Source organism: Nerophis lumbriciformis, linkage group LG12, assembly GCF_033978685.3.
Source record: "Nerophis lumbriciformis linkage group LG12, RoL_Nlum_v2.1, whole genome shotgun sequence".
Classification (NCBI taxonomy): Eukaryota; Metazoa; Chordata; class Actinopteri; order Syngnathiformes; family Syngnathidae; genus Nerophis; species Nerophis lumbriciformis.
This window is the reverse complement of record NC_084559.2, coordinates 6,046,348-6,071,899: the sequence shown is the minus strand read 5'-3', so window position 1 is coordinate 6,071,899 and position 25,552 is coordinate 6,046,348. Positions and strand designations below refer to the sequence as shown.

The 25,552-nt window shown below is 39.1% G+C and overlaps 1 protein-coding gene across 1 annotated transcript in view; it reads right to left on the bottom strand.

Moving 5' to 3' along the window:
* Positions 1-19,973, bottom strand: part of LOC133595517 (sarcoplasmic/endoplasmic reticulum calcium ATPase 2-like) — a 68,118-nt gene extending 48,145 nt beyond the window's left edge. Inside the window, exons 1-3 of the mRNA XM_072914254.1 lie at positions 19,448-19,973; positions 5,893-5,910; positions 5,725-5,807 (exon numbers count right to left, since the gene is read on the bottom strand). Of these exons, the coding sequence (XP_072770355.1) occupies positions 5,725-5,807; positions 5,893-5,910; positions 19,448-19,565 (219 nt within the window). The 5' untranslated portion in view covers positions 19,566-19,973. The remainder of the gene's footprint in view (positions 1-5,724; positions 5,808-5,892; positions 5,911-19,447) is intronic.
* Positions 19,974-25,552: the final 5,579 nt, after the last annotated feature.

Genomic DNA, 25,552 nt, shown 5'->3' with positions numbered 1-25,552 from the left:
GATAGTTAAAATCAGGCACTTTGAAGCTTTTTTTAGGGATATTGCGTGATGGGTAAAATTTTGAAAAAAACTTCGAAAAATAAAATAAGCCACTGGGAACTGATTTTTAATGGTTTTAACCCTTCTGAAATTGTGATAATGTTCCCCTTTAAATGGCGGGCTGCGGTACGAATCCGGACCCAGACACTCTCCTATAGAGACCTCGACCTATTATCAATTACTTATTTAAATATCTGAAGTTAGCACGGAACGCAGCTTTTATAGAATTGACGGTACCAGTTCATCGGATTCAGAAATACACTGACCAATTGTATGAGGGTTAAACCAGCCCACATAATACTGCTTAGCCAAATCAAATCAGTACATTCCAGGCTGTAAATAGGGCGACTCTAAAATGCTAGTGATGTGTAATACCACTGATTTTCTTTCCAATCATATATCGAGTAAAATTCAGGCTGGTAATTGCAATACTGATTCGATACTTTGTGCAAATATACCTAAGGTGTCTAGTCAAATTTAAAAAGTAGCGTATTCTGAGTTTTGCAGCCCTTGGCAAATCATCGTAAACGATATAAAATCACAGAGCAAAACATATAATGCAGGATTATAGCATTCTTACTCAATGTTTTTTGCTGTTTTTCCAAATTTGCTGGTATTTTTTGTAATGTGCCTGGGGCAAAATGACAAACGTGTCACGGGGCACCCCTGCTGTATGGCCACTGTAGTCTTAGTACTGTAACTTCATCCTATGGTCACATATGGTTGTCTTAAGTCAACATTAAAATGTCATGATCCATGTCCCGGATCATGTTTTATGTTCTGTTAGTTTTGGACTTCATAGTTCCTGTTTTTTGTGCACCCTTGTTTGTTTTAGTTACCATGGTTACTTATTATTTCCACCTGCCTCTGATTAGTGTTCGCCCGCTCACCTGCTGCCCGAGCACTAATCAGATGCATTATTTAAACCTGCCTTGCCCTCCGGTCAGTGCTGGAGTATTGTTTGTTGTATGCTGTGGACTCCCTGTTTCATGCAATGCTCTGTTCATGCTTGTTTTCTGGAGATACCATAGTTCATGCTGATGATTTCATGCTGCTCGTGCCTTGCCAAGTAAGTTTTGTTTATTTATGCCACAGTTAGCGACTTTTTGTTTCATGTCCATGGTTCAGGCTAAGTGTTAGCTTTTGTTTCCTGCGTTAAGTTGTGCCTTCGCCTTGTGCACCTTTTTGTTTTCACCTTTTTTTGAACATTAAAACCATGTTTTCTTGTACACCGCCTGTCATCCCTGCATCTTGGGGTTCGTCACCTCCACATCATGACATAAAACTGGCTGTCCATATGGTGTTATTTTTCTCAGTGATAATAAGGGGATAAATGGAGAAGTCATTTATCTGTTTTATCATACTGCCTTTGCATAAGTCAATGTTTAGTTTTGTATTCACAATAAATCAACACAAATTCCGTACTTTGGAGCACTGTTCACAGATTCTAGTATTTGGCTTGTTAGCTTCCTGTCGCAGGCAAGTGGTGATGCTCGTGGTTGAGGGAAAAGTTGTTTAAATGTCGGATGCTAGAAAATGTCCGATGCATCGCAACAATCAGCCATAATGCATTGTTGTATCTCCATGATTTTTGAGCACTTGCGAGACAAGTGGGTGTAGTGGGCGGCTGTGCTCGGGAAGGTGAGGTCATGGTGTTTAGAGCAACGGGATGAGAGGCTGAAAAGAGAGATGCAGAAGCATGTGTGCGTGTTCAGGTGTTAAAATGATTGTCTGATTGTGGATTTTTTCCCCCCTAATATTTTCGTTATCGACCAACAGTGTCCCAAAGATCGACTGGTAGATCGCGACGGGTTGGCGACCCTTGCTTTACACTGTGCCCCTGTTAATGATAAACATTATCGCAAATGACTAATATTGATTTAAGAATCAATATTAGAGCATAAAGATCCGGTATCGATATTTCAGTATTGATTCGCACATCACTACTAAATGCAGATAAAGACCATTGAGAAGTGAAGTGAGTAACAGAAGAACAAGTGATATCCGCGAAAATAAGAGGAAAACGAGCGAGACTTACGACCTAAGTAGGACAGAGAAAAGTGAGCATTAGATGGTGAAGATCTTCTGCCCTCTCTTATCGTGACCACCGGTTGAGGTGGACAGGGGCAAGAGACAACAGAATAATAACGACACACTGTGTAAGAAAATGAATATGCACAGCTAAACTGGTGCTTTCAATCCAGACTGCATGAACTCATGTATGTTTATGCTTTTCTCTGGAAGCACAAGACTAGTTTATTGCCTGATCAGAGACCAAGACTAACAAACCATGGAAATGTGAAATGCCATTTTGACGCAAAGCACCAAGATTTTAAGCAAACACACAGACTCTGAACTGATGCCACCAAAAATGAGCACTTGCAGAACCTAATATAAACACCTGAACTGATCTGTGGTCCACAATACTATAACTTGGGCTGCACGATTTTTGGAAGAAACCCAATTGTGATTTTTCTCTCCAAAATTGCTATTTTTCTAATTTTGTACATAAAAATGTATAAAACTGAGAAAATTTGGAGTGAAGGAAGACATGTTACTTTTGGATTGTCAATCAACATATTCTTGTCTAAAAGGTGCCACACATTAGAACAATGTGCAATAATTTACTTTTTGACGAGGACAAGCAAGTTCTATTGTATTATGCTTATACTGGCCCACCTGCACTGACTCCCGGTTCACTTAAGATGTGACTTTAATATTTTATTACGTACAAAATTAACAGTTTAGCACCATCTTATCTTGTCAATGTGGGATCTGAGCAAAGGATGTTGCTGTGCTTGTGCAGCCCTTTGAGACATTTGTGATTAAGGGCTATATAAGTAAACTTTGATTGATTGATTTTGCTGATTGTATTATACCCTATGTTTCATTCATAATGTTTCCCATTATCATGAATAATTTACAACTGCACCCACTTGGCATTTATGCAGCCGGTCAACCCAGGAAGGGGTCCCAACATCTGCGGTCCCTTCCCAAGGTTTCTGTGTTTTCCCATTTTGTGTTTTTCTTGCCCGAATGTTAGTTCAGACCAATGATGTCATTGTGGTTTGTGCAGCCCTTCATGATTAGGGGCTATACAAATAAACTTGATTGATTGAAACCAATGTCAGGCTGGAAAATTCCTGCACAACTAGAATTTCTCGTAGAATAATACATAACTCCCAGGTTTTTTCTGTAGTGACTGTGCCAGAGGTGAACATGCATTCTACTGAGGTGGCAAATGATGAAGCGTTAGATCTATCATAGCACCAAGCAAATAATCTCAATATCCCCATCATATTAATTCCTAGATGTGAACGAAATTATTTAAGGCGTATTACACAAAATAAACGTAAGGTTTTTAATATCAGTACTATGGATATCATTAACAAAAATATAATATGGGCTTTTTAAAAATCAGATCATTGTCTTCCAAAACGTTATTAGTTAATGAGGTCATGAGAGACAACAATCTTAACATCATTGGTCTCAGAAAATGTACCCCCGCTTAACAAGGCATCTCCTCCTAACTATACAAATGCACATATTGACCGTCCCCTTAAAATGGGTGCAGGAGTCACACTAATATCCAATGAAGATTGGAGTCACCTAGAGGTGTATCTTAATGAAATTAAACAATGAATGTCCAGCAACTTTTTGAATCTTAATGCTAACAAAATAGACACCGACACCTATTTAATAATACCACCTTAAAATTTGACAACCAAACAATTACACAAAGCGACTCGGTAAAGAATCTCGGGTATTATCTTCAACCCAACTCTCTCGATTGAGTCACACATTAAGAGTGTTACTAAAACAGCTTTCTTTCATCTCCGTAATATCACTACAATTCGTTCCATTTTGTCCACCACCGACGCTGAGATCATTATTCATGCGTTCGTTACGTCTCGTCTCGATTACTGGAACGTATTATTTTCAGGTCTCCCTATGTCTAGCATTAAAAGATTACCGTTGGTACAAAATGCGGCTGCTAGACTTTTGACAAGAACAAGAAAGTTTGATCATATTACGCTTATACTGGCTCACCTGCACTGGCTTTCTGTACATTTAAGATGAGACTTTAAGGTTTTACTACTTATGTATAAAATACTAAACGGTCTAGCCTCATCCTATTTTGATCATTGTATTGTACCATAAGTCCCGGCCAGAAATCTGCATTCAAACAACTCCGGTTTATTAGTGTTTCCCAGAGCCCAAAAAAAGTCTGCAGGCTTTAGAGCGTTTTTTTATTCGGGCTCCAGTACCGGTACTCTGGAATGCCTTACCGGTAACAGTTCGAGATGCTACCTCAGTAGAAGCATTCAAGTCCCATCTTAAAACTAATTTGTATACTCTAGCCTTTAAAATCGACCCTATTGTGGATTGGACCAACAATCTCAATATTTATTACTAGGACTTAACATGACGTTAGTTTATTGGCGCAAGTAGGTCTTTGTAATTATATTAGGCATAGTAACCACAAAAAAAAGACAAACTAATGAGATTGTTCTTTTGTTACGTTTAATTCTGCTATCAAACACTACTAATACAGTAGAGAATATACTCGATTGCAGAAACAGAAAGTTTCTCAAACGATCAAACAAACATTTTACAAAAGTGATTGTTGCAGACTTTGTATTCCACAAGATAAAAGTGATATTTTTAAGAGCCATTACCTTCGACGCACTTTCTTTTTTTCCCCTGACTTCATCACTACCTTTATGAACCACTTCTTTCGGGACTCTATGAAAGCTCTTCCCTATCACTATATTTGAACGACTGGAACACCCAAGAACAGAAATACGTCATTTTCTGCTCAAACTTTACACTCACTCTCACTTGTTTTAATGCAAGCTCAAGCTGCTTGACCATCATGTGAATTAAGGCGCGAAGAAGAAAAACGGATACGACTTCATATGCAACCCAGCTGTACATTGAGGAAAAAATGCAAAAAAAAGATGAAATGCTGATAATAATAACTAATACTTTTTAAATAAATGTTACACTATTTTAGGTGCTTAACCGCAACCCACCACTTCACTGATTGCAGTACTGTGGGAAACAAGGGACTGAAATATTATTAACAATAATAGTAGTAAATCATTGAACTGTCTCCTTTTGTTCACCATAACAGAAAACTGAGAAGTAGGCTGTTTTTTCTGTTTGATTAAATAAAAATGTTAATATCAAAGTGGTTTCACATACAGAAAAAGTGAATGGGTATGCGGCTTCCTGCATGTGGAGAAAGTTTGGACACCCTTAATCTACTGTATCTCGTAGTTAAAGTTGCTGGCTGTTGCATAATAGCAACGCTTGACTCAGAGCTGCTGCTGTCACCATTCCTCAGATGAATGGAAACTCTTCAAGCGTTTCACTCCCGGACATGCCCATGTGCCTTCAGAAGTGTTACACAAACTGAAGACGTTCACAAGTCAGCACCCTGCATTGCCAACAACATATCCCAGTCATTCATCACAGAGCTCAGCACTAATCCGTGTCAAATTGTCACACCACACACGGACACCGTTTAAGTAATACACCAAAAGACGAGGCTATTTGCAGGATGCAGTAATGGCTCCTGTATCTACAAAATAGTAGGGAAGCTCAAGGATGAAACATGAAGGTCATGAACGACCTTAAACCCTCTAAATAATGAGGGAAAAAAAGAAGTGACATACTTACAAAAGAAATACAGGCGGCCAGCAGAAGAATTCGTACAAGTAAATCTTCAAACTGTTCCATGACAAGCTCCCATAAAGATTTTCCTATAGAGAAGAGAATGATCGAATGTTTTCAACAAATCAGTCAAAGAACAGTAATTATGATAATCCACAGTACGAGTAAAATTACCTTCTTCTGCTGGTAACTCTGTCGAGGGAAGCATGCCAGGGATCGAACAGGAACAAACAAATGAAAAAAAAAGAAACATGTCAACTTTATGTCAAACATTTAGCCCAGATGAGACCTATATAAGACACAGCAATGGGATCTTTGAAGAGGAGTTGAGTACATTATGTCAAAACATATGCAGTGATAATTGCAAAACTGTCAACAAGCCAAAATCGTACTTGTCTATATACTGTAGGTATGATTTATATATACACTACTTACATTTACAGCAGAATGTACAAACAATTTAAACCCAGGGCATCAATCAAAACATTTAAATCTGAGGCAAAGACGTTATTTCATAGTCTTTAGATTTTGTTCACTTCTAAAACCAACACAATGCAGGTCAGAATTGTATCCAAACACACTGTATTAATATAAAATATTTGTATTTTTAGTACAGTATAATATATAAAATACACACCATACAATCACTTGGCCCATAAATACAATTCCGGAATAAAAATGCATCATATTTTATGTTTTATTCTAGGAAAAAAAACAATGCAAGTAAGTACAACAGTAAGAATTTAAACAGTGTGAATAATGATTGTTTTATTGTAAGTACATGTAAGTTTAGTAGTTGGCAATAGTAGTTCCAGCTCAGGATGGGGTATATGCCCTGAAATCTATATTGCAGCCTCTTGCAATAATATATATCGCAATATATTATTTGGTATGTAAATAATAAACATTTCAAGACGGATTAAAAAGGCTCTTATTTGGCTGATGACGGATGCAGTAATATACTGCATCATTTTCGGTTGAATTATTTTATTAAATGTATTATTCATTTACTAATACCGATACTAATACTGTAATTAAACATTTCTAGATTTTAATTTAAAGGGAACGATTGCATTTTGGTCACAAAGACAAAAACACAGGATGAAACATTTTAAATTAGTTCCTATTATTAGCTCTAATTAAAATGTTTTGGTTTTGCCCAAAAGACCTACTGAGTCCAGATAGTTATTAACAATAACAAAACTGACTAAAGATTTTTCACAATAAAAATATTGATCACTGTAGTATTGACCATATACTGCTTCTATGCTTAATATCGTTACGGTCGATATTTTTATGGATCACCCACCTGTTTACATCTTAGAGCTCTAGCCTTCTACTGTGTGTAGTGTAGCATGTTCAGCTATTCTTCGTTCTCCAGTGACGATACTTGTAAGAAACGTTTATTTTCCCCAATGTATGCAAGGACAGCTGGCTAGCCAGAATGCTAATGTGTTAAGGACCCGTTCATTTGCTTGTCGCTGTCAAATTTGTGGGACATACAGTAGCTAGAATGTGTCTTCAACATGCATTGTCATGATATTACGATAGTACCGTATTCAAATCTATCGTCGGCCAAATTTATTTTGTCTATATTGCCTTACTCTAGTTGCAGCTTGTAGATGAACAATGCTATCTCACTACTTTTGTCCTATGTACTACAATTGTTTTCATTCTAACGTTATACGGGACAGTGCACATTAAAGGGGAACATTATCACCAGACCTATGTAAGAGTCTATATATACCTTGATGTTGCAGAAAAAAGACCATATATTTTCTTAACCGATTTCCGAACTCTAAATGGGTGAATTTTGGCGAATTAAATGCATTTCTAATATTCGCTCTCGGAGCGATGTCGTCACAACGTGACGTCACATCAGGAAGCAATCCGCCATTTTCTCAAACACCGGGTCAAAACAGCTCTGTTATTTTCGACTGTTTTCCGTACCTTGGAGACATCATGCCTCGTCGGTGTGTTGTCGGAGGGTGTAACAACACGAACAGGGACGGATTCAAGTTGCACCAGTGGCCCAAAGATGCGAAAGTGGCAAGAAATTGGACGTTTGTTCCGCACACTTTACCGACGAAAGCTATGCTACGACAGAGATGGCAAGAATGTGTGGATATCCTGCGACACTCAAAGCAGATGCATTTCCAACGATAAAGTCAAAGAAATCTGTCGCCAGACCCCCATTGAATCTGCCGGAGTGTGTGAGCAATTCAGGGACAAAGGACCTCGGTAGCACGGCAAGGAATGGCGGCAGTTTGTTCCCGCAGATGAGCGAGCTAAACCCCTTATCGACCCTAGCTTCCCTGGCCTGCTGATATCAACTCCAAAACTGGACAGATCAGCTTTCAGGAAAAGAGCGCGGATGAGGGTATGTCTACAGAATATATTAATTGATGAAAATTGGGCTGTCTGCACTCTCAAAGTGCATGTTGTTGCCAAATGTATTTCATATGCTGTAAACCTAGTTCATAGTTGTTAGTTTCCTTTAATGCCAAACAAACACATACCAATCGTTGGTTAGAAGGCAATCGCCGAATTCGTCCTCGCTTTCTCCCGTGTCGCTGGCTGTTGTGTCGTTTTTGTCTGTTTCGCTTGCATACGGTTCAAACCGATATGGCTCAATAGCTTCAGTTTCTTCTTCAATTTCGTTTTCGCTACCTGCCTCCACACTACAACCATCCGTTTCAATACATGCGTAATCTGTTGAATCGCTTAAGCCGCTGAAATCCGAGTCTGAATCCGAGCTAATGTCGCTATAGCTTGCTGTTCTTTCCGCCATGTTTGTTTGTGTTGGCTTCACTATGTGACGTCACAGGAAAATGGACGGGTGGTTAAAATCAGGCACTTTGAAGCTTTTTTTAGGGATATTGCGTGATGGGTAAAATTTTGAAAAAAACTTCGAAAAATATAATAAGCCACTGGGAACTGATTTTCAATGGTTTTAACAATTCTGAAATTGTGATAATGTTCCCCTTTAACAATATTCTGCATAGACTATGTACACTTTTACACAATTTACTATGAATTGATTAACGTGGACCCCGACTTAAACAAGTTGAAAAACTTATTCGGGTGTTACCATTTCGTGGTCAATTGTACGGAATATGTACTGTACTGTGTAATCTACTAATAAAAGTTTAAATCAATCAATTTAAATTTTCCTGAGAGAACACTCCTGAAGGAATCAATAAAGTACTATCTATCCATCTAAACCAGATTATAGCATTGTTTCTCATTTCCACCTGCAGTCCCTCATACCAGTGTGGCTGGCACTGGTAGCAAGGCGGGTGAAGGGTCTTGTCTAAGGCCGATATTCAATTAACAGACAATAAATTAAATTAAATTAAAATTAAGTTGGTAAGTTTTCCAGCGTCGACAAATCGCCATGTGCATGATTTAAGAGCATTCCTGTTTTTCCATCGGTTTTTTGCAGCTGAAATAAACACAAAACCAAATGCCACAGCACCAGTACGGGAATATTTCAGTTTTAATCTTTGGAACAAGATTAGCCTATTAACAACGAGTTTGCAGAGTATGTGCGGATACAAAAAAAAAAACCTGCACGCGCACTTGAAACACAAACACCCGACAGTCCACACTCACTTTGCGTTTGGTGTACAAGGTGAGTGCAAACAAAACAGTGCAAAATATTGTGCGCTCACAGAAAGTGTGGTTAAATACATCGCTAAAGACACTGTTGAAAAACTAACATTTCTAAAAGTGCTGCAAACCTTTGACAGACATATTGTGATGTCGGTGTTCAAACGTGGAATCTACTACACTAAACTAACACTTTGCATACGACCCGTTAATACATCTACCGTATTTTTCGGATAAAAAAATCGCAGTTCTTTTTCATAGTTTGGCCGGGGGTGTGATTTATACTCTGGAGCGACTTATGTGTGAAATTATTAACACATTACCGTAAAATATCAAATAATATTATTTATGTCATTCACGTAAGAGACTAGACACATTGTCTACCTTTGGAGTTGGCAGAGTTGTTTAGAAGCGACACCGAGGAAGAAGATTTCATGGGATTTAGCGATTAGGAGTGACAGATTGTTTGGTAAACGTATAGCATGTTCTATATGTTATAGTTATTTGAATGACTCTTACCATAATATGTTACGTTAACATACCAGGCACCTTCTCGTTGGTTATTTATGCCTCATATAACGTACACTTATTCAGCCTGTTGTTCACTATTCTTTATTTATTTTAAATTGCCTTTCAAATGTCTATTCTTGGTGTTGGATTTTATCAAATAAATTTCCCCAAAAAATGCAACTTATACTCCAGTGCGGCTTATGTTTTTTTCCTTCTTTATTTTGCATTTTCCGAAAAATACGGTACTTATACTGTACTGTTTGTATTGTTATTCTTGTTTAATAAGCTCCTAACTTGATTGTCAGTTAAGTAATGTAAAACTCTACCTATGCCTACATGTTCAATAACAATGTGCAATTTTGTCAATATTTTATTCATTGTTTTGGTAATTTATATTTGAGGGCGCTCAGGCCCCTCAACATATTTTATTGCTTTTGGTTGTGATTTTTTTTTTTTTTAATTGTTGTTTGTTTTACTTAACATGGAGGTTTAAAAGTTTACATTTCAATTACAATGTTAAAATACAACTTTATTGCATTTGAAAGCATATACATACCTTATTATTATTATTATGTATTATTATTACATCAGTTGTCGATTTGGTCTAAAAAAAAAAAAAAAAAGTAAATAATGGCCATTACATCATTTATCGGCAAGAATTTGTAGGTCAATATATTGTTGAGCAAAATTTGTAATCTGCCTAAGCAGAAGCTGGATTTGGACCAGGAACCCTCAACTTTCTGTGCAACAATTCTACAACCTGAAACCACGCTGCCTCTTTACTTAGTCCGTTTACATCGGGGCTTCCTGAGGGCTTTTTCCCCCCATCAAGGGCCCCCCGTAGTTACCCGCATACCAAATGGCCCACATTGATATTGCATAAAAACACTATACATATACAGTTGCAAGAAAACGTATGTGAAACCTTTGAGATTACTTGGATTTCTGCATAATTTGGGCATAATATGTGTTTTGATCTTCATCAAAACCATAACAACAGACAAACAGTCTTCTTACTGCACATAAAAATTGTATGTTTTCAAGTTTTTTCTAACACGTGTAAACATTCACACTGTAGATATGGAAAAAGTATGTGAACTCCTAAGCTTATGACTTCTCTAAGAGTCAATTGGAGCCAGGAGTCAGCCAACCTGAAGTCCAACTAATGTGAGGAGATTAAAAGGTGTTAGTTAAAGCTGCCCTGCCCTATAAGCACACACGCACGTTTTGAGTTGGCTGTTCTCAAGAATATTGTCTGATGTGGAAAGTTGTCAGGCACAAAAGCGCTCTCTAAAAAAGCTACGATCAAGAATCGTCGACTTACATGAAGCTGGAAAGGGTTAAAAAAGTATCTCTAAAAGCCGTGATGTTCACGGGTCTAAATTAAGACAATTTCTACAAATGGAAAAAGTTCAACACTCTCTCTAGGTGTGGTCACAGCACAGAATGCTCAATGAAGTGAAAAATAACCCTAGAGTGTCAACTAAAGACCTACAAAAATATCTGGCGCATGCTGACATTGTTGACGAATCTACAATACGTAAAACATTGAACAAGAATGGAGATCATGGGAGGACAACTGGAGAAAGCCACTGCTGTCCAAAAAAAACAAACATTGCTGTATGTTTAAAGTTTGCAAAAGAGCACCTGGGTGTTCCACAGCACTACTGGCAAAATATTCTGTGGACAGATGAAACCATAATTGAGTTGTTTGGAAGGAACACACAATGCATGTGGCATCATGGTTTGGGGCTGCTTTGCTGCTTCAGGGCCTGGACGGATTGCTTTCATCGATGGAAAAATGAATTCCCAAGTTTATCAAGACATTTTGCAGGAAAACTTAAAGGGGAACATTATCACCAGACCTATGTAAGCGTCAATATATACCTTGATGTTGCAGAAAAAAAGACCATATATTTTTTTAACCGATTTCCGAACTCTAAATGGGTGAATTTTGGCGAATTAAACGCCTTTTTATTATTCGCTCTCGGAGCGATGACGTCACAACGTGACGTCACATCGGGAAGCAATCCGCCATTTTCTCAAACACATTACAAACACCGAGTCAAATCAGCTCTGTTAGTTTCCGTTTTTTCGACAGTTTTCCGTACCTTGGAGACATCATGCCTCGTCGGTGTGTTGTCGGAGGGTGTAACAACACGAACAGGGACGGATTCAATTTGCACCAGTGGCCCAAAGATGCGAAAGCGGCAAGAAATTGGACTTTTGTTCCGCACACTTTACCGACGAAAGATATGCTACGACAGATGATCAAGAGAAGAATATCGACCCTAGCTTCCCTGGCCTGCTGACATCAACTCCAAAACTGGACAGATCAGCTTTCAGGAAAAGAGAGCGGATGAGGGTATGTCTACAGAATATATTAATTGATGAAAACTGGGCTGTCTGCACTCTCAAAGTGCATGTTGTTGCCAAATGTATTTCATATGCTGTAAACCTAGTTCATAGTTGTTAGTTTCCTTTAATGCCAAACAAACACATACCAATCGTTGGTTGGAAGGCGATCGCCGAATTCGTCCTCGCTTTCTCCCGTGTCGCTGGCTGTCGTGTCGTTTGTCGGTTTCGCTTGCATACGGTTTAAACCGATATGTCTCAATAGCTTCAGTTTCTTCTTCAATTTCGTTTTCGCTACCTGCCTCCACACTACAACCATCCGTTTCAATACATGCGTAATCTGTTGAATCGCTTAAGCCGCTGAAATCCGAGTCTGAATCCGAGCTAATGTCGTTATAGCTTGCTGTTCTATCCGCCATGTTTGTTTGTATTGGCATCACTATGTGACGTCACAGGAAAATGGACGGGTGTATATAACGATGGCTAAAATCAGGCACTTTGAAGCTTTTTTTTAGGGATATTGCGTGATGGGTAAAATTTTGAAAAAAACTTCGAAAAATAAAATAAGCCACTGGGAACTGATTTTTAATGGTTTTAACCCTTCTGAAATTGTGATAATGTTCCCTTTAAGATCATCTGTCCGCAAACTGAAGCTCAAGAGAGGATGGGTAATGCAACAGGACAATGACCCCAAGCATAGAAGTAAATCAACAACAGAATGGCTTCAACGGAAGAAAATACGCCTTCTGGAGTGGCCCAGTCAGAATCCTGACCTCAAGAGAGCGATTCACACCAGACATCCCAAGAATATTGCTGCACTGAAACCGTTTTGTGAAGTCCGAAATTCCTCCTGACCTTTGTGCAGGTCTGATCTGCAACTACAGGAAACGTTTGGTTGAGGAAATTATTCAATCCAAGGGTTCACATACTTTGTCCAACCTGCACTGTGAATGTTTACATGTGTTCAATGAAAAGATGCAAGCCTATATTTTTTGTGCGGTATTAATTTAAGCAGACTGTTTGTTGGGACTTTCACTAACATTTTATCACCAATTTATGCAGAAATTCAAGTAATCCCAAAGAGTTCACATACTTTTTCTTGCAACTGTATTTAAAATACATTCTTCCATTTCTGCTTGTGTTTGTATCCTTAATATCTCTAATGTGTTGCGGGATAAATAAAAAAACGAGTTGCGTTTTGCAAATGAACCCCTCGGGCGGCACTTTGGACACCACAAGTCAGGTGAAGAGTTACGTGATGGCGGACAAGGGTCTACAACAGACCTGGGCAAATTAAGGCCCGGGGGGCACATGCGGCCCGTTAAGCTTTTCAATCTGGCCAAATATTTTTTTATAGATCTTTAAGATGGAAAGTGTAGCTGCCATTATGATGTGCAGTGATGTTTTCTAATGACCGTAAGTCTTCAACTATACAAAGTATTTCAATGGTTGGAATCTGCGCTTTTGCATGATATACTAGTTACTATGGTAATCTAATTAGTTACTATGGTAATCTACGTCTCAGCAGCTCAGACGAGGCACCAAGCAGTGTGGGTGGGGAGCGTTTCCACAGACGTGGAAGGAGATTTTCACAACAAAGTTCTAAAGCTTAGTGATGTATCAGATATATCAGACTGTAGGTGGGTTTATTTTGTACCCCTCGCGTTCATATTTCACTGTGTGTTGCATTTTTGTCGCGTTTCACTCGATTGTAAAATATGTCGATCGAAAGGGGGTGTGACATTCATATTTTGTCAATATTCAGTGTTTTATCGTTCATAGAAAAATGAAAAATTCCATTACGTTTTTTTAAGGCGGTCTGTCATAACGCTTTTAGCATTCAATCAGACATTATTGTGAGGATTTGTATTAGTGTTTCTAAAAATAGATATACCGGCCCCCAGACACATGTTTTTCTCTAAATGTGGCCCCCGAGTCAAAATAATTGCCCAGGCCTGCTCTACAGTCTGCATGCTTTGTCTTTTTAGCACTTTGATTGATTGATTGAAACTTTTATTAGTAGATTGCACAGTACAGTACATATTCCGTACAATTGACCAGTAAATGGTAACACCCGAATACGTTTTTCAACTTGTCCACTAATCAAGAGTATTCAAAAGCTGGACTGCCCGTTTGTGGAAAGTGCTCTGCAACACACTTCCACACCTTGTCTTTTCATGGCCACTGCGGCGTCTTTAGTGGCCGCTTGTGTTTGACTGGCATGTAAACCTAACCAGTACCTAACCAAAGGCTGCATATAGAAACGTCAGAATATGAATAAATGCATTTTACACCCTTAACAAGAACCCTAAAAAGGGAATGAGCGATTTACTTAATACCACCACACAACGATCCTGTGACCAGTGTAGTGTTATATGTATGTTACCTGTCTATTAGGGGTGTAATGGTACGTGTATTTGTATTGAACCGTTTCGGTACGGGGGTTCCGGTTCGGTTGTGTACCGAACGAGTTTCCACACGGACATATTAAGTAGCGTAACGCACGTTGTGTAAACAATGCACACCGAGGCACAACACACGGCATGCTAGCAGCTAACGGGCTACGATAGACTGACCATACGTCCTCTTTTCACCGGACATGTCCTCTTTTGCAGAGCTGTCAGGGCGGAGTTTCTTAAATGCCTCAAATGTCCGGCATTTTGAGTTAGGGTTGCGTGTATTTTCAATGTACGTTCAGGGTTAAGAAGGGGTTAAAAACAAAACAAATTATGCACGCAGCAGCATTGGTGAGGGAGGGGCAGAGACAGAGAGAGAGAGAGAGAGAGAGTTATGATAAACGCGCCAGGCTCTGCTTTTTATCCATAGATTTATCACATTTAATTTTTTATTATCTATAGCAGGGGTGTCAAAAGTGTGCCCCGGAGGCCATTTGCGGCCCACAGCTAATGTTTTAAAAGGCCCACGGCACATTCTAAAAATACTATTAAAATAAACAAAAACATAACAAAAGTGAAATAAAAAAGCTTAAAGGTTAAATGTAATTTAGAAAAAATTGCAATGTTGACTAATGAAACAAAGCTGTTTTTTTTTTTCTTTCAAACTGTCATTGCACAACATAATATTGAATCAAAATCAATGTTATTATGAATTATTGACCTATCCAAGGTTCTGATTACTTCACATCAAATATTCTACTAAGAAAAATATTTTTGGTGGAAGATTTTGTAAATTTGGGAAATAAATAACCCAAAAATTTATATTTTGTTGTTTTCTTACTGTACCGAAATTGAACCGAACCGTGACCTCTAAACCGAGGTACGTACCGAACCGAAATTTTTGTGTACTGTTACACCCCTACTGTCTATAAGGGATGGGTGAATCAATTCAAATATCAATCGTATCAATATCACTGGCGGCATCAGTATCGGATTGATTGGTGATGAGATTGTTATTTCGTTTAAGTTCATATAGTTAAAAATCTTAAGAGGGGGATTTTGGTGGCGACTTGTCCAGGGTGTACCCTGCCCTCCGCCCGCGTGCAGCTGGGATAGGTTCTAGTACCCCCGCGGCCCCGTAAGGGACAAGCGGTAGAAAAAAGATTGGATGGATGGATGGATTTTGATAAAACTTTCAGGAAATGTCAGAAATGGTTAAGGAACAACTCAATAGATTTGAGGGTGATCCAGATTGAGATTCAGGATTGTATTTATTTATTATTTACTCTTGGGAGATAGGGCCTGGCAGAGGTCTGTTCAGGCCAAAGTGGACCAAATCAGATTTTTTTTTTTCATAGCTGATTGTTTAGATTACAATTCAAATGAGATCTTTATCAGACTTTAGTATACATGAGAACAGGCCCCAATGTGGCCTCGACGTTACTTGCATGCGCAATTCAAGAAAGTGAAAATTAAAAGGAAGTTGACCAGAGGAAGTGACCTTTAACAACAACAGAAGAAAAGCAATATACAGGGACCTGTTTTCCTGCTCTTTAGAGAACCAATAAAGTGTGTAACTTTCCATGTCTCTGGACTATAAAAATTAGAAGAGAACTCTTGACCGAGACAAACTAGTTTTGACAACACCGTTCTTCAGTCTTCTTCTTCTGTTGTTGTTGTTGGGGTCACTCACCGACGAGGATAGGATGACAAAAAATGTCTGATCTGTGTAACTTGAGGGCAAAAAAACCTCAGATTTGGAATCCAGTTTGAAACTTAGTCTTAGTCTTTGGGGTCCAGTGTAAACAGGACCTTGGTCTTTGGGATCAAAAACAATTTGAATGAGCGCTAATAGTTGTTTTTGCTTTTGTTAAATTATTTTTGCACTATTGACTTTACTCTGTTCAAACATGTATTTGTATTAAAAGGGAATACTTTCACTAATTTGTTAATATTGTTCTGTGGATCTATTAATAAATTGTTCAAAATTACATTGTGTCCTGTTTTATGTACTATGATTCAACACATTAAAGTTAAAATTATTCAAATATGTTTGAATTTCTTTGAGTATAAAAGTATTGATAGCAGTACATGTCGCGTACAGCAGTGGTCCCCAACCACCGGTCCGGGGACCGGTGCTGGTCCGTGACGTATTTGCTACCGGGCCGCAGAGGAACATTAAATAATTTATAAACAACCTTTTTCCAAAACACAATATAGAATGTGAGATATAACAGGATAATGCATACATTTATCATTTGTTTTCAAAACGCTTACAAAAAAGTGGGGCCCCAAAAATTTACTGTGGGACCCCATTTTTATGACTTGATGGGGTCCCTGGGCCCCCACTTTGAAAATTCCTAGCGCCAACAGGAGAAAAAAATGCTTTATTTAAATAAATACATTATTTATAAAGCAAGTTCGAGTATCATTGGCAAATTTACGCCTTGGCACGCATATATGTGTCCTCTTTTTGGGATTTCAGAATATGGTCAGCCTAACATCACCACTAGGGCTGTAAATCTTTGGGTGTCCCACGATTCGTTTCAATATCGATTCTTGGGGGTCACGATTTGATTCAAAATCGATTTTTTTCGATTCAAAAATGATATTTTCCCGATTCAAAAGGATTCTCTATTCATTCAGGATTTCAGCAGGATCTACCCCAGTCTGCTGACATGCAAGCAGAGTAGTAGATATTTGTGAAAAGCTTTTATAATTGTAAGGGACAATGTTTTATCAACTGATTGCAATAATGTAAATTTGTTTGAACTATTAAATGAACCAAAAATATGACTTATATTTGTGAAAAAATTGGACACAGTGTGTTGTCAAGCTTATGAAATGCGATGCAAGTGTAAGCCATTGTCACACTATTGTTCTTTTTTAATTTTTTTAATAAATGTCTAATGATAATGAGGGATTTTTAATCACTGCTATGTTGAAATTGTAACTAATATTGATACTGTTGTTGATATTCTTTTTTTTTCACTACTTTTGGATTGTTCTGTGTCGTGTTTGTGTCTCCTCTCAATTGCTCTGTTTATTGCTGTTCTGACTGTTGCTGGGTCGGGTTTGGTTTTGGAATTGGATTGCATTGTTATGGTACTGCTGTGTATTATTTTGTTGGATTTATTAATCAAAAACTTGTTTTTTTAAATTAAAAAAAAAAAATAAGATTTTTGAAAAATGAGAATCGATACTGAATCGTACGTGAGAATCGCGATTTGAATTTTAATGGTTTTTTTCCCACACCCCTAATCATGCTTACATACTGTACATTACCTTTTGCATTATATTAATTGGTACCTTGTACTTTTTTTTATGTCATTGCCTAAAATAAATAAACAAATTAATACCAAAACAAGAATCACCCAACCCTTCTGTACACCGTGACATACGAGCTGCACTTAAATTGCAATAATCCCCAGGTACACAACATCACCACCGTTAAAAAATACCGATTTGAGAGAGCTAACTGAAATATTTCAAAAGCAAACGTGATATCGGCAGAATCATGTCTGACTAGTAGGGCTGGGAATCTTTGGGTGTCCCACGATTCGATTCAGTATCGATTCTTGGGGTCACGATTCGATTCAATATCGATTCTTGGGGTCACGATTCGATTCAAAATCGATTCTTGGGGTCACGATTCGATTCAAAATCGATTCTTGGGGTCACGATTCGATTCAATATCGATTCTTGGGGTCACGATTCGATTCAATATCGATTCTTGGGGTCACGATTCGATTCAAAATCGATTTTTTTTTTCAATTCAACGCGATTCTCGATTCAAAAACGATATTTTCCCGATTCAAAAGGATTCTCTATTCATTCAATACATAGGATTTCAGCAGGATCTACCCCAGTCTGCTGACATGCAAGCAGAGTAGTAGATTTTTGTGAAAAGCTTTTAACCTACTCAGTGGCCTAGTGGTTAGAGTGTCCGCCCTGAGATCGGTAGGTTGTGAGTTCAAATCCCGGCCGAGTCATACCAAAGACTATAAAAATGGGACCCATTACCTCCCTGCTTGGCACTCAGCATCAAGGGTTGGAATTGGGGGTTAAATCACCAAAATGATTCCCGGCCACCGCTGCTGCCCACTGCTCCCCTCACCTCCCAGGGGGTGATCAAGGGTGATGGGTCAAATGCAGAGAATAATCTCGCCACACCTAGTGTGTGTGTGACAATCATTGGTACTTTAACTTTAACTTTATAATTGTAAGGGACAATGTTTTATCAACTGATTGCAATAATGTAAATTTGTTTTAACTATTAAATGAACCAAAAATATGACTTATTTTATATTTGTGAAAATTTTGGACAGTGTGTTGTCAAGCTTATGAAATGCGATTGTCACACTATTGTTCTTTTTTTATAAATGTCTAATGATAATGTCAAAGAGGGATTTTTAATCACTGCTATGTTGAAATTGTTACTAATATTGATACTTTTGTTGATAATATTCATTTTTGTTTCACTACTTTTGGATTGTTCTGTGTCTCCTCTCAATTGCTCTGTTTATTGCTGGAATTGGATTGCATTGCTGTGTATTATTTTGTTGGATTGATTAAATAAAATTAAATTAAAAAAATAAAAATAAAATTAAAAAAATCGATTTTTGAAAAATGAGAATCGATACTGAATCGTACAACGTGAGAATCGCGATTTGAATTCGAATCGATTTTCCCCCCCACACCCCTCCTGACTCGTATGTAAAGAGGCGGGAAGTCCTCGAGGTCGCAGCGATGACGTCACCGCCATGCTCACGTTGACTTTTAGCCGACATGATTGTAGCCCGCGTTTAACAGTCACAGATAGCCGCGTCAGAGTGTACAAGTTCCGAGTGTCGTACCGTTCAGGCCCCATTTCTCCCGCTGCCGCTTCACCTCGTCCAGGGAGAGTCCCGTGCTCTCGTTGACGCAGAAATAGCCGTAAACTTCTTCCACACTCTTGGTGTGAGAGTTCTCCATGGCTGACTTGGACGGCTCCTTCTCCCGTACACAGCGTCGCAGTTCACACCGCCTCAGGTGCAGCTCGCTCGGCTCTCTTTTCGAAACAGCCGCCGGGGAGGGGGGGGGGGGTAATAATGGAAGAATTGAGTTACGAACGTGTGTCCTTGTGCGGCGACGGTTTGTTTCGGTGAGACAAATTTCTCCTTGCGCCGTTGAGATGAAGGTTACTCTTCAGCGTCCGCTTATGTCCAAAAATGGTGGGATGCTGTCTACTGCGGCGTCCTGCGTGCGGGGCTGCATTCGCGGACACGGTGCCTGCCTGCGTGCGTCTGATGCTGAGTCCCCCCTCACCGTGGCGTCGCTCTCTGTGGGGCCATTGCGTCACTGACAGCCTGCCTTTATCAAAGCGCTGCTCCGACGTTGCTGCATGTGGACTCGCCTGATTGGACGAACGCGGTCACCTGACCCCAGACCAGGGAAACACAAAAAGCAGGAAGAAGGGAGAGAGTCTTGAAACCATGGGTGTCCAACGTGCAGGCAGGGGGCCATTTTCAGCACGTTGTTCGGGTTTTTTTTATAGACTATTCTAAATAATACAATTAAATATTAAAAAAGTGGAAAATAGTTCATATACAGGGCCGGTCCGTGGCATAGGCCGTATAGGCAAATACTAAGGGTGCCGTCCATCAGGGGGCGCCACGCCAGTTCCACAAATGTTGGAGAAAAAAAAAAAAGTTGGTACTATTATTTCTAAATACAAAAAATAATCCCACGTTAATTAAAATGCAAAGTAAAGCCTATTTAATAGAAATATTATTTGTTACAACATTACGCCCCCCCCCCTCTCCCCCCGCACGGTGCGCCCCCTCCCATCCCGTATCATAACTCTTTTTGGACGTCACCACATCAAAAAATCAACACAAGATGTCAAAACGGCCAAAACTGTCAGGTGCCCAGGGAAGAGAAAAGAAGAGGAGGAGAAACGAGAAAAGACAGAGGTAGCAGGTAGGTAACGTGAGCCTACATGAAATTATTTGTCTGTCACAGAATGTGATAGTAACCTGGCTTTTTAGCATTAAGCTAATGTTACATGATTCGGCAATTGCTAATCAATAAATAGCTAGTTCTGTTTTAACGTCGGGTTAATATTGTGGAGGGGGCTAAATTGTTATGGAAAATAATAATGTAACGTTAGGTAATTACAGTACTCCCACCTTACATTCCTCAGGGACATTTGTATTAGATCTTTTGTTTTTTGTTTACATTGTTATTGCCTTCTGGTTAGCTAATGTTTGCCCTGCAGGTAATAGTCACTTTTCCACCCCTTTATATATTAGGTATAGTTGTAAGGAAAAAAAAAAAGGTCAAAGACAAAGCTATTCGGTTTCTTGTGAGTATATACACTTCACTGCCGATGTGGGGGGGCGCCACCTAAAATCTTGCCTAGGGCGCCAGATTGGTTAGGGCCGGGCCTGTTCATATACATACATATAAATTATGCATGGCTTTTCAAATTACGGTTTACAAATATAAATTGTATTGCTTTAACATGTCAAATTCTTGAAAATAAAAAAGCATAACAAACTGTTAAAATGGTATGCATGGTAAACAAAAAAAAAGTAATGCGGACGCTGTTACGATCCGTTGTGGTGAAGAAGAAGGCAAAGCTCTCAATTTACTAGTCGACCTACAAACCCCGTTTCCATATGAGTTGGGAAATTGTGTTAGATGTAAATATAAACGGAATACAATGATTTGCTAATCCTTTTCAACCCATATTCAATTGAATGCACTACAACAGGGGTGCTCATTACGTCGATCGCGATCTACCGGTCGATCTCGGAGGGTGTGTCAGTCGATCACCAGCCAGGCATTAAAAAAATAGTCCTAAAAATGAGCGATCATAAATCTTCACTATGACGTCACTTTCGTCACTTGATTGACATTCACGGCACCCGAGGGTCTTCTGAGATGACGCTGGCTGCTGCCAGCTCATTAAAATTACCGACTGGAAGGCGAGAAACACTTTATTTCAACAGACTCTGGCGCCGTACCTGTCGTCAAAACTCCAAAGACCGACTGCACAGTTGCACAATAAAAGCTCTGCTTCATCCTGCCTGCGCTACCAAAATAAGAGCCTCAGAAAGCTGGCGTGCACAAGCTAGCAAGCTACGGAGTTTGCCGACAATGTATTTCTTGTAAAGTGTATACAAAGGAGTACGGAAGCTGGACAAATAAGATGCCAAAAACCAACCACTTTCATGTGGTATTAGACAAAAAAGGAGGACTTTTTTTCTCCTCCATTCGAAAATGCGGACGTTATCATCACCACTGTCTGATTCCAATCAATGCAAGTCATCAGAATCAGGTAATACACCAACTTATATTCTTGTCTTCATGAAAGAAAGGAATCTATATGTGTTAAACATGCTTGTATTATCTTTAAACACCTTTAACTTGTTAACAATATTAACTATATGTGTTAAACATGCTTGTATTATCTTTAACCACCTTTAAGTTGTTAACAATATTAACTATTTGTGTTAAATATGCTTGTATTATTTTTAACCACCTTTAACTTGTTAACAATATTAACTATATGTGTTAAACATGCTTGTATTATCTTTAAACACCTTTAACTTGTTAACAATATTAACTATATGTGTTAAACATGCTTGTATTATCTTTAACCACCTTTAAGTTGTTAACAATATTAACTATTTGTGTTAAATATGCTTGTATTATTTTTAACCACCTTTAACTTGTTAACAATATTAACTATATGTGTTAAACATGCTTGTATTATCATTAAACACCTTTAATGTATTAACAATATTAACTATATGTGTTAAACATGCTTGCATTATCTTTAACCACCTTTAAGTTGTTAACAATATTAACTATTTGTGTTAAATATGCTTGTATTATTTTTAACCACCTTTAACTTGTTAACAATATTAACTATATGTGTTAAACATGCTTGTATTATCATTAAACACCTTTAATGTATTAACAATATTAACTATATGTGTTAAACATGCTTGCATTATCATTAAACACCTTTAACTTGTTAACAAAAACATATATTTCATAAATAAGTAAATATAAATTATATATATGAATGAGGTAGATCCCCACGACTTGATCAATTGAAAAGTAGCTCGCCTGCAGAAAAAGTGTAAGCACCCCTGCACTACAAAGACAAGATATTTGATGTTCAAACTCATAAACTTTATTTTTTTTTGCAAGTAATAATTAACTTAGAATTTCATGGCTGCAACACGTGCCAAAGTAGTTGGGAAAGGGCATGTTCACCACTGTGTTACATGGCCTTTCCTTTTAACAACACTCAGTAAATGTTTGGGAACTGAGGAGACACATTTTTTTAAGCTTCTCAGGTGGAATTCTTTCCCATTCTTGCTTGATGTACAGCTTAAGTTGTTCAACAGTCCGGGGGTCTCCGTTGTGGTATTTTAGGCTTCATAATTTCAATGGGAGACAGGTCTGGACTACAGGCAGGCCAGTCTAGTACCCGCACTCTTTTACTATGAAGCCAAATTGATGTAACACGTGGCTTGGTATTGTCTCGCTGAAATAAGCAGGGGCGTCCATGGTAACGTTGCTTGGATGGCAACACATGTTGCTCCAAAACCTGTATGTACCTTTCAGCATTAATGGCGCCTTCACAGATGTGTAAGTTACCCATGTCTTGGGCACTAATACACCCCCATACCATCACAGATGCTGGCTTTTCAACTTTGCGCCTATAACAATCCGGATGGTTCTTTTCCTCTTTGGTCCGGAGGACACGACGTCCACAGTTTCCAAAAACAATTTGAAATGTGGACTCGTCAGACCACAGAACACTTTTCCACTTTGTATCATTCCATCTTAGATGAGCTCAGGCCCAGCGAAGCCGACGGCGTTTCTGGGTGTTGTTGATAAACGGTTTTCGCCTTGCATAGGAGCGTTTTAACTTGCACTTACAGATGTAGCGACCAACTGTAGTTACTGACAGTGGGTTTCTGAAGTGTTCCTGAGCCCATGTGGTGATATCCTTTACACACTGTCGTCGCTTGTTGATGCAGTACAGCCTGAGGGATCGAAGGTCACGGGCTTAGCTGCTTACGTGCAGTGATTTCTCCAGATTCTCTGAACCCTTTGATGATATTACGGACCGTAGATGGTGAAATCCCTAAATTCCTTGCAATAGCTGGTTGAGAAAGGTTTTTCTTAAACTGTTCAACAATTTGCTCACGCATTTGTTGACAAAGTGGTGACCCTCGCCCCATCCTTGTTTGTGAATGACTGAGCATTTCATGGAATCTACTTTTATACCCAATCATGGCACCCACCTGTTCCCAATTTGCCTGTTCACCTGTGGGATGTTCCAAATAAGTGTTTGATGAGCATTCCTCAACTTTATCAGTATTTATTGCCACCTTTCCCAACTTCTTTGTCACGTGTTGCTGGCATCAAATTCTAAAGTTAATGATTATTTGCAACAACAAAAAAATGTTTATCAGTTTGAACATCAAATATGTTGTCTTTGTAGCATATTCAACTGAATATGGGTTGAAAATGATTTGCAAATCATTGTATTCTGTTTATATTTACATCTAACACAATTTCCCAACTCAAATGGAAACGGGGTTTGTACGTTCCCATCCTCACCTATGGTCATGAGCTTTGGGTTATGACCGAAAGGACAAGATCACGGGTACAAGCGGCCGAAATGAGTTTCCTCCGCCGGGTGGCGGGTCTCTCTCTTAGAGATAGGGTGAGAAGCTCTGCCATCCGGGAGGAGCTCAAAGTAAAGCCGCTGTTCCTCCACATGGAGAGGAGCCAGATGAGGTGGTTCGGGCATCTGGTCAGAATGCCACCCGAACGCCTCCCTAGGGAGGTGTTTAGGGCACATCCGACCGGTAGGAGGCCACGGGGAAGACCCAGGACACGTTGGGCCTGGGAACGCCTCAGGATCCCCCGGGAAGAGCTGGACGAAGTGGCTGGGGAGAGGGAAGCCTGGGCTTCCCTGCTTAGGCTGCTGCCCCCGCGACCCGACCTCGGATAAGCGGAAGAAGATGGATGGATGGTGAAAAAAAAAAAAGTTAGTTTAACATGCATATGCAAACTTGCAGTCCCTATCAAATGTACATTCATGGTCAAAAGTTTACATACACATGTAAAGAACATAATGTCATGGCTGTCTTGAGTTTACAATAATTTCTACAAATCTTATTTTTTTGTGATATTGTGATTGGAGCACAAAAAACATTCATGAAGTTTGGTTCTTTTATGGGTCTACTGAAAATGTGACCAAATCTGCTGGGTCAAAAGTATACATACAGCAATGTTAATATTTGGTTACATGTCCCTTGGCAAGTTTCACTGCAATAAGGCGCTTTTGGTAGCCATCCACAAGCTTCTGGTTGAATTTTTGACCACTCCTCTTGACAAAATTGGTGCAGTTCAGCTAAATGTGTTGGTTTTCTGACATGGACTTGTTTCATCTGACCACAGAACTTTCCTCCAGAAGGTCTTATCTTTGTCCATGTGATGTCAGATGAAACAAAAATTGAGCTGTTTGGCCACAATACCCAGCAATATGTTTAGAGGAGAAAAGGTGAGGCCTTTAATCCCAGGAACACCACACCTACCGTCAAGCATGGTGGTGGTAGTATTATGCTCTGGGCCTGTTTTGCTGCCAATGGAACTGGTGCTTTACAGAGAGTAAATGAAAAAGGAGGATTACCTCCAAATTCTTCAGGACAACCTAAAATCATCAGCCCGAAGGTTGGGTCTTGGGCGCAGTTGGGTGTTCCAACAGGACAATGACCCCAAACACACGCCAAAAGTGGTTAAGGAATGGCTAAATCAAGCGAGAATGAAGGTTTTAGAATGGTTTTCCCAAAGTCCTGACTTAAACGTGTGGACAATGCTGAAGAAACAAATCCATGTCAGAAAATCAACAAATTTAGCCAAACTGCACCAATTTTGTCAAGAGG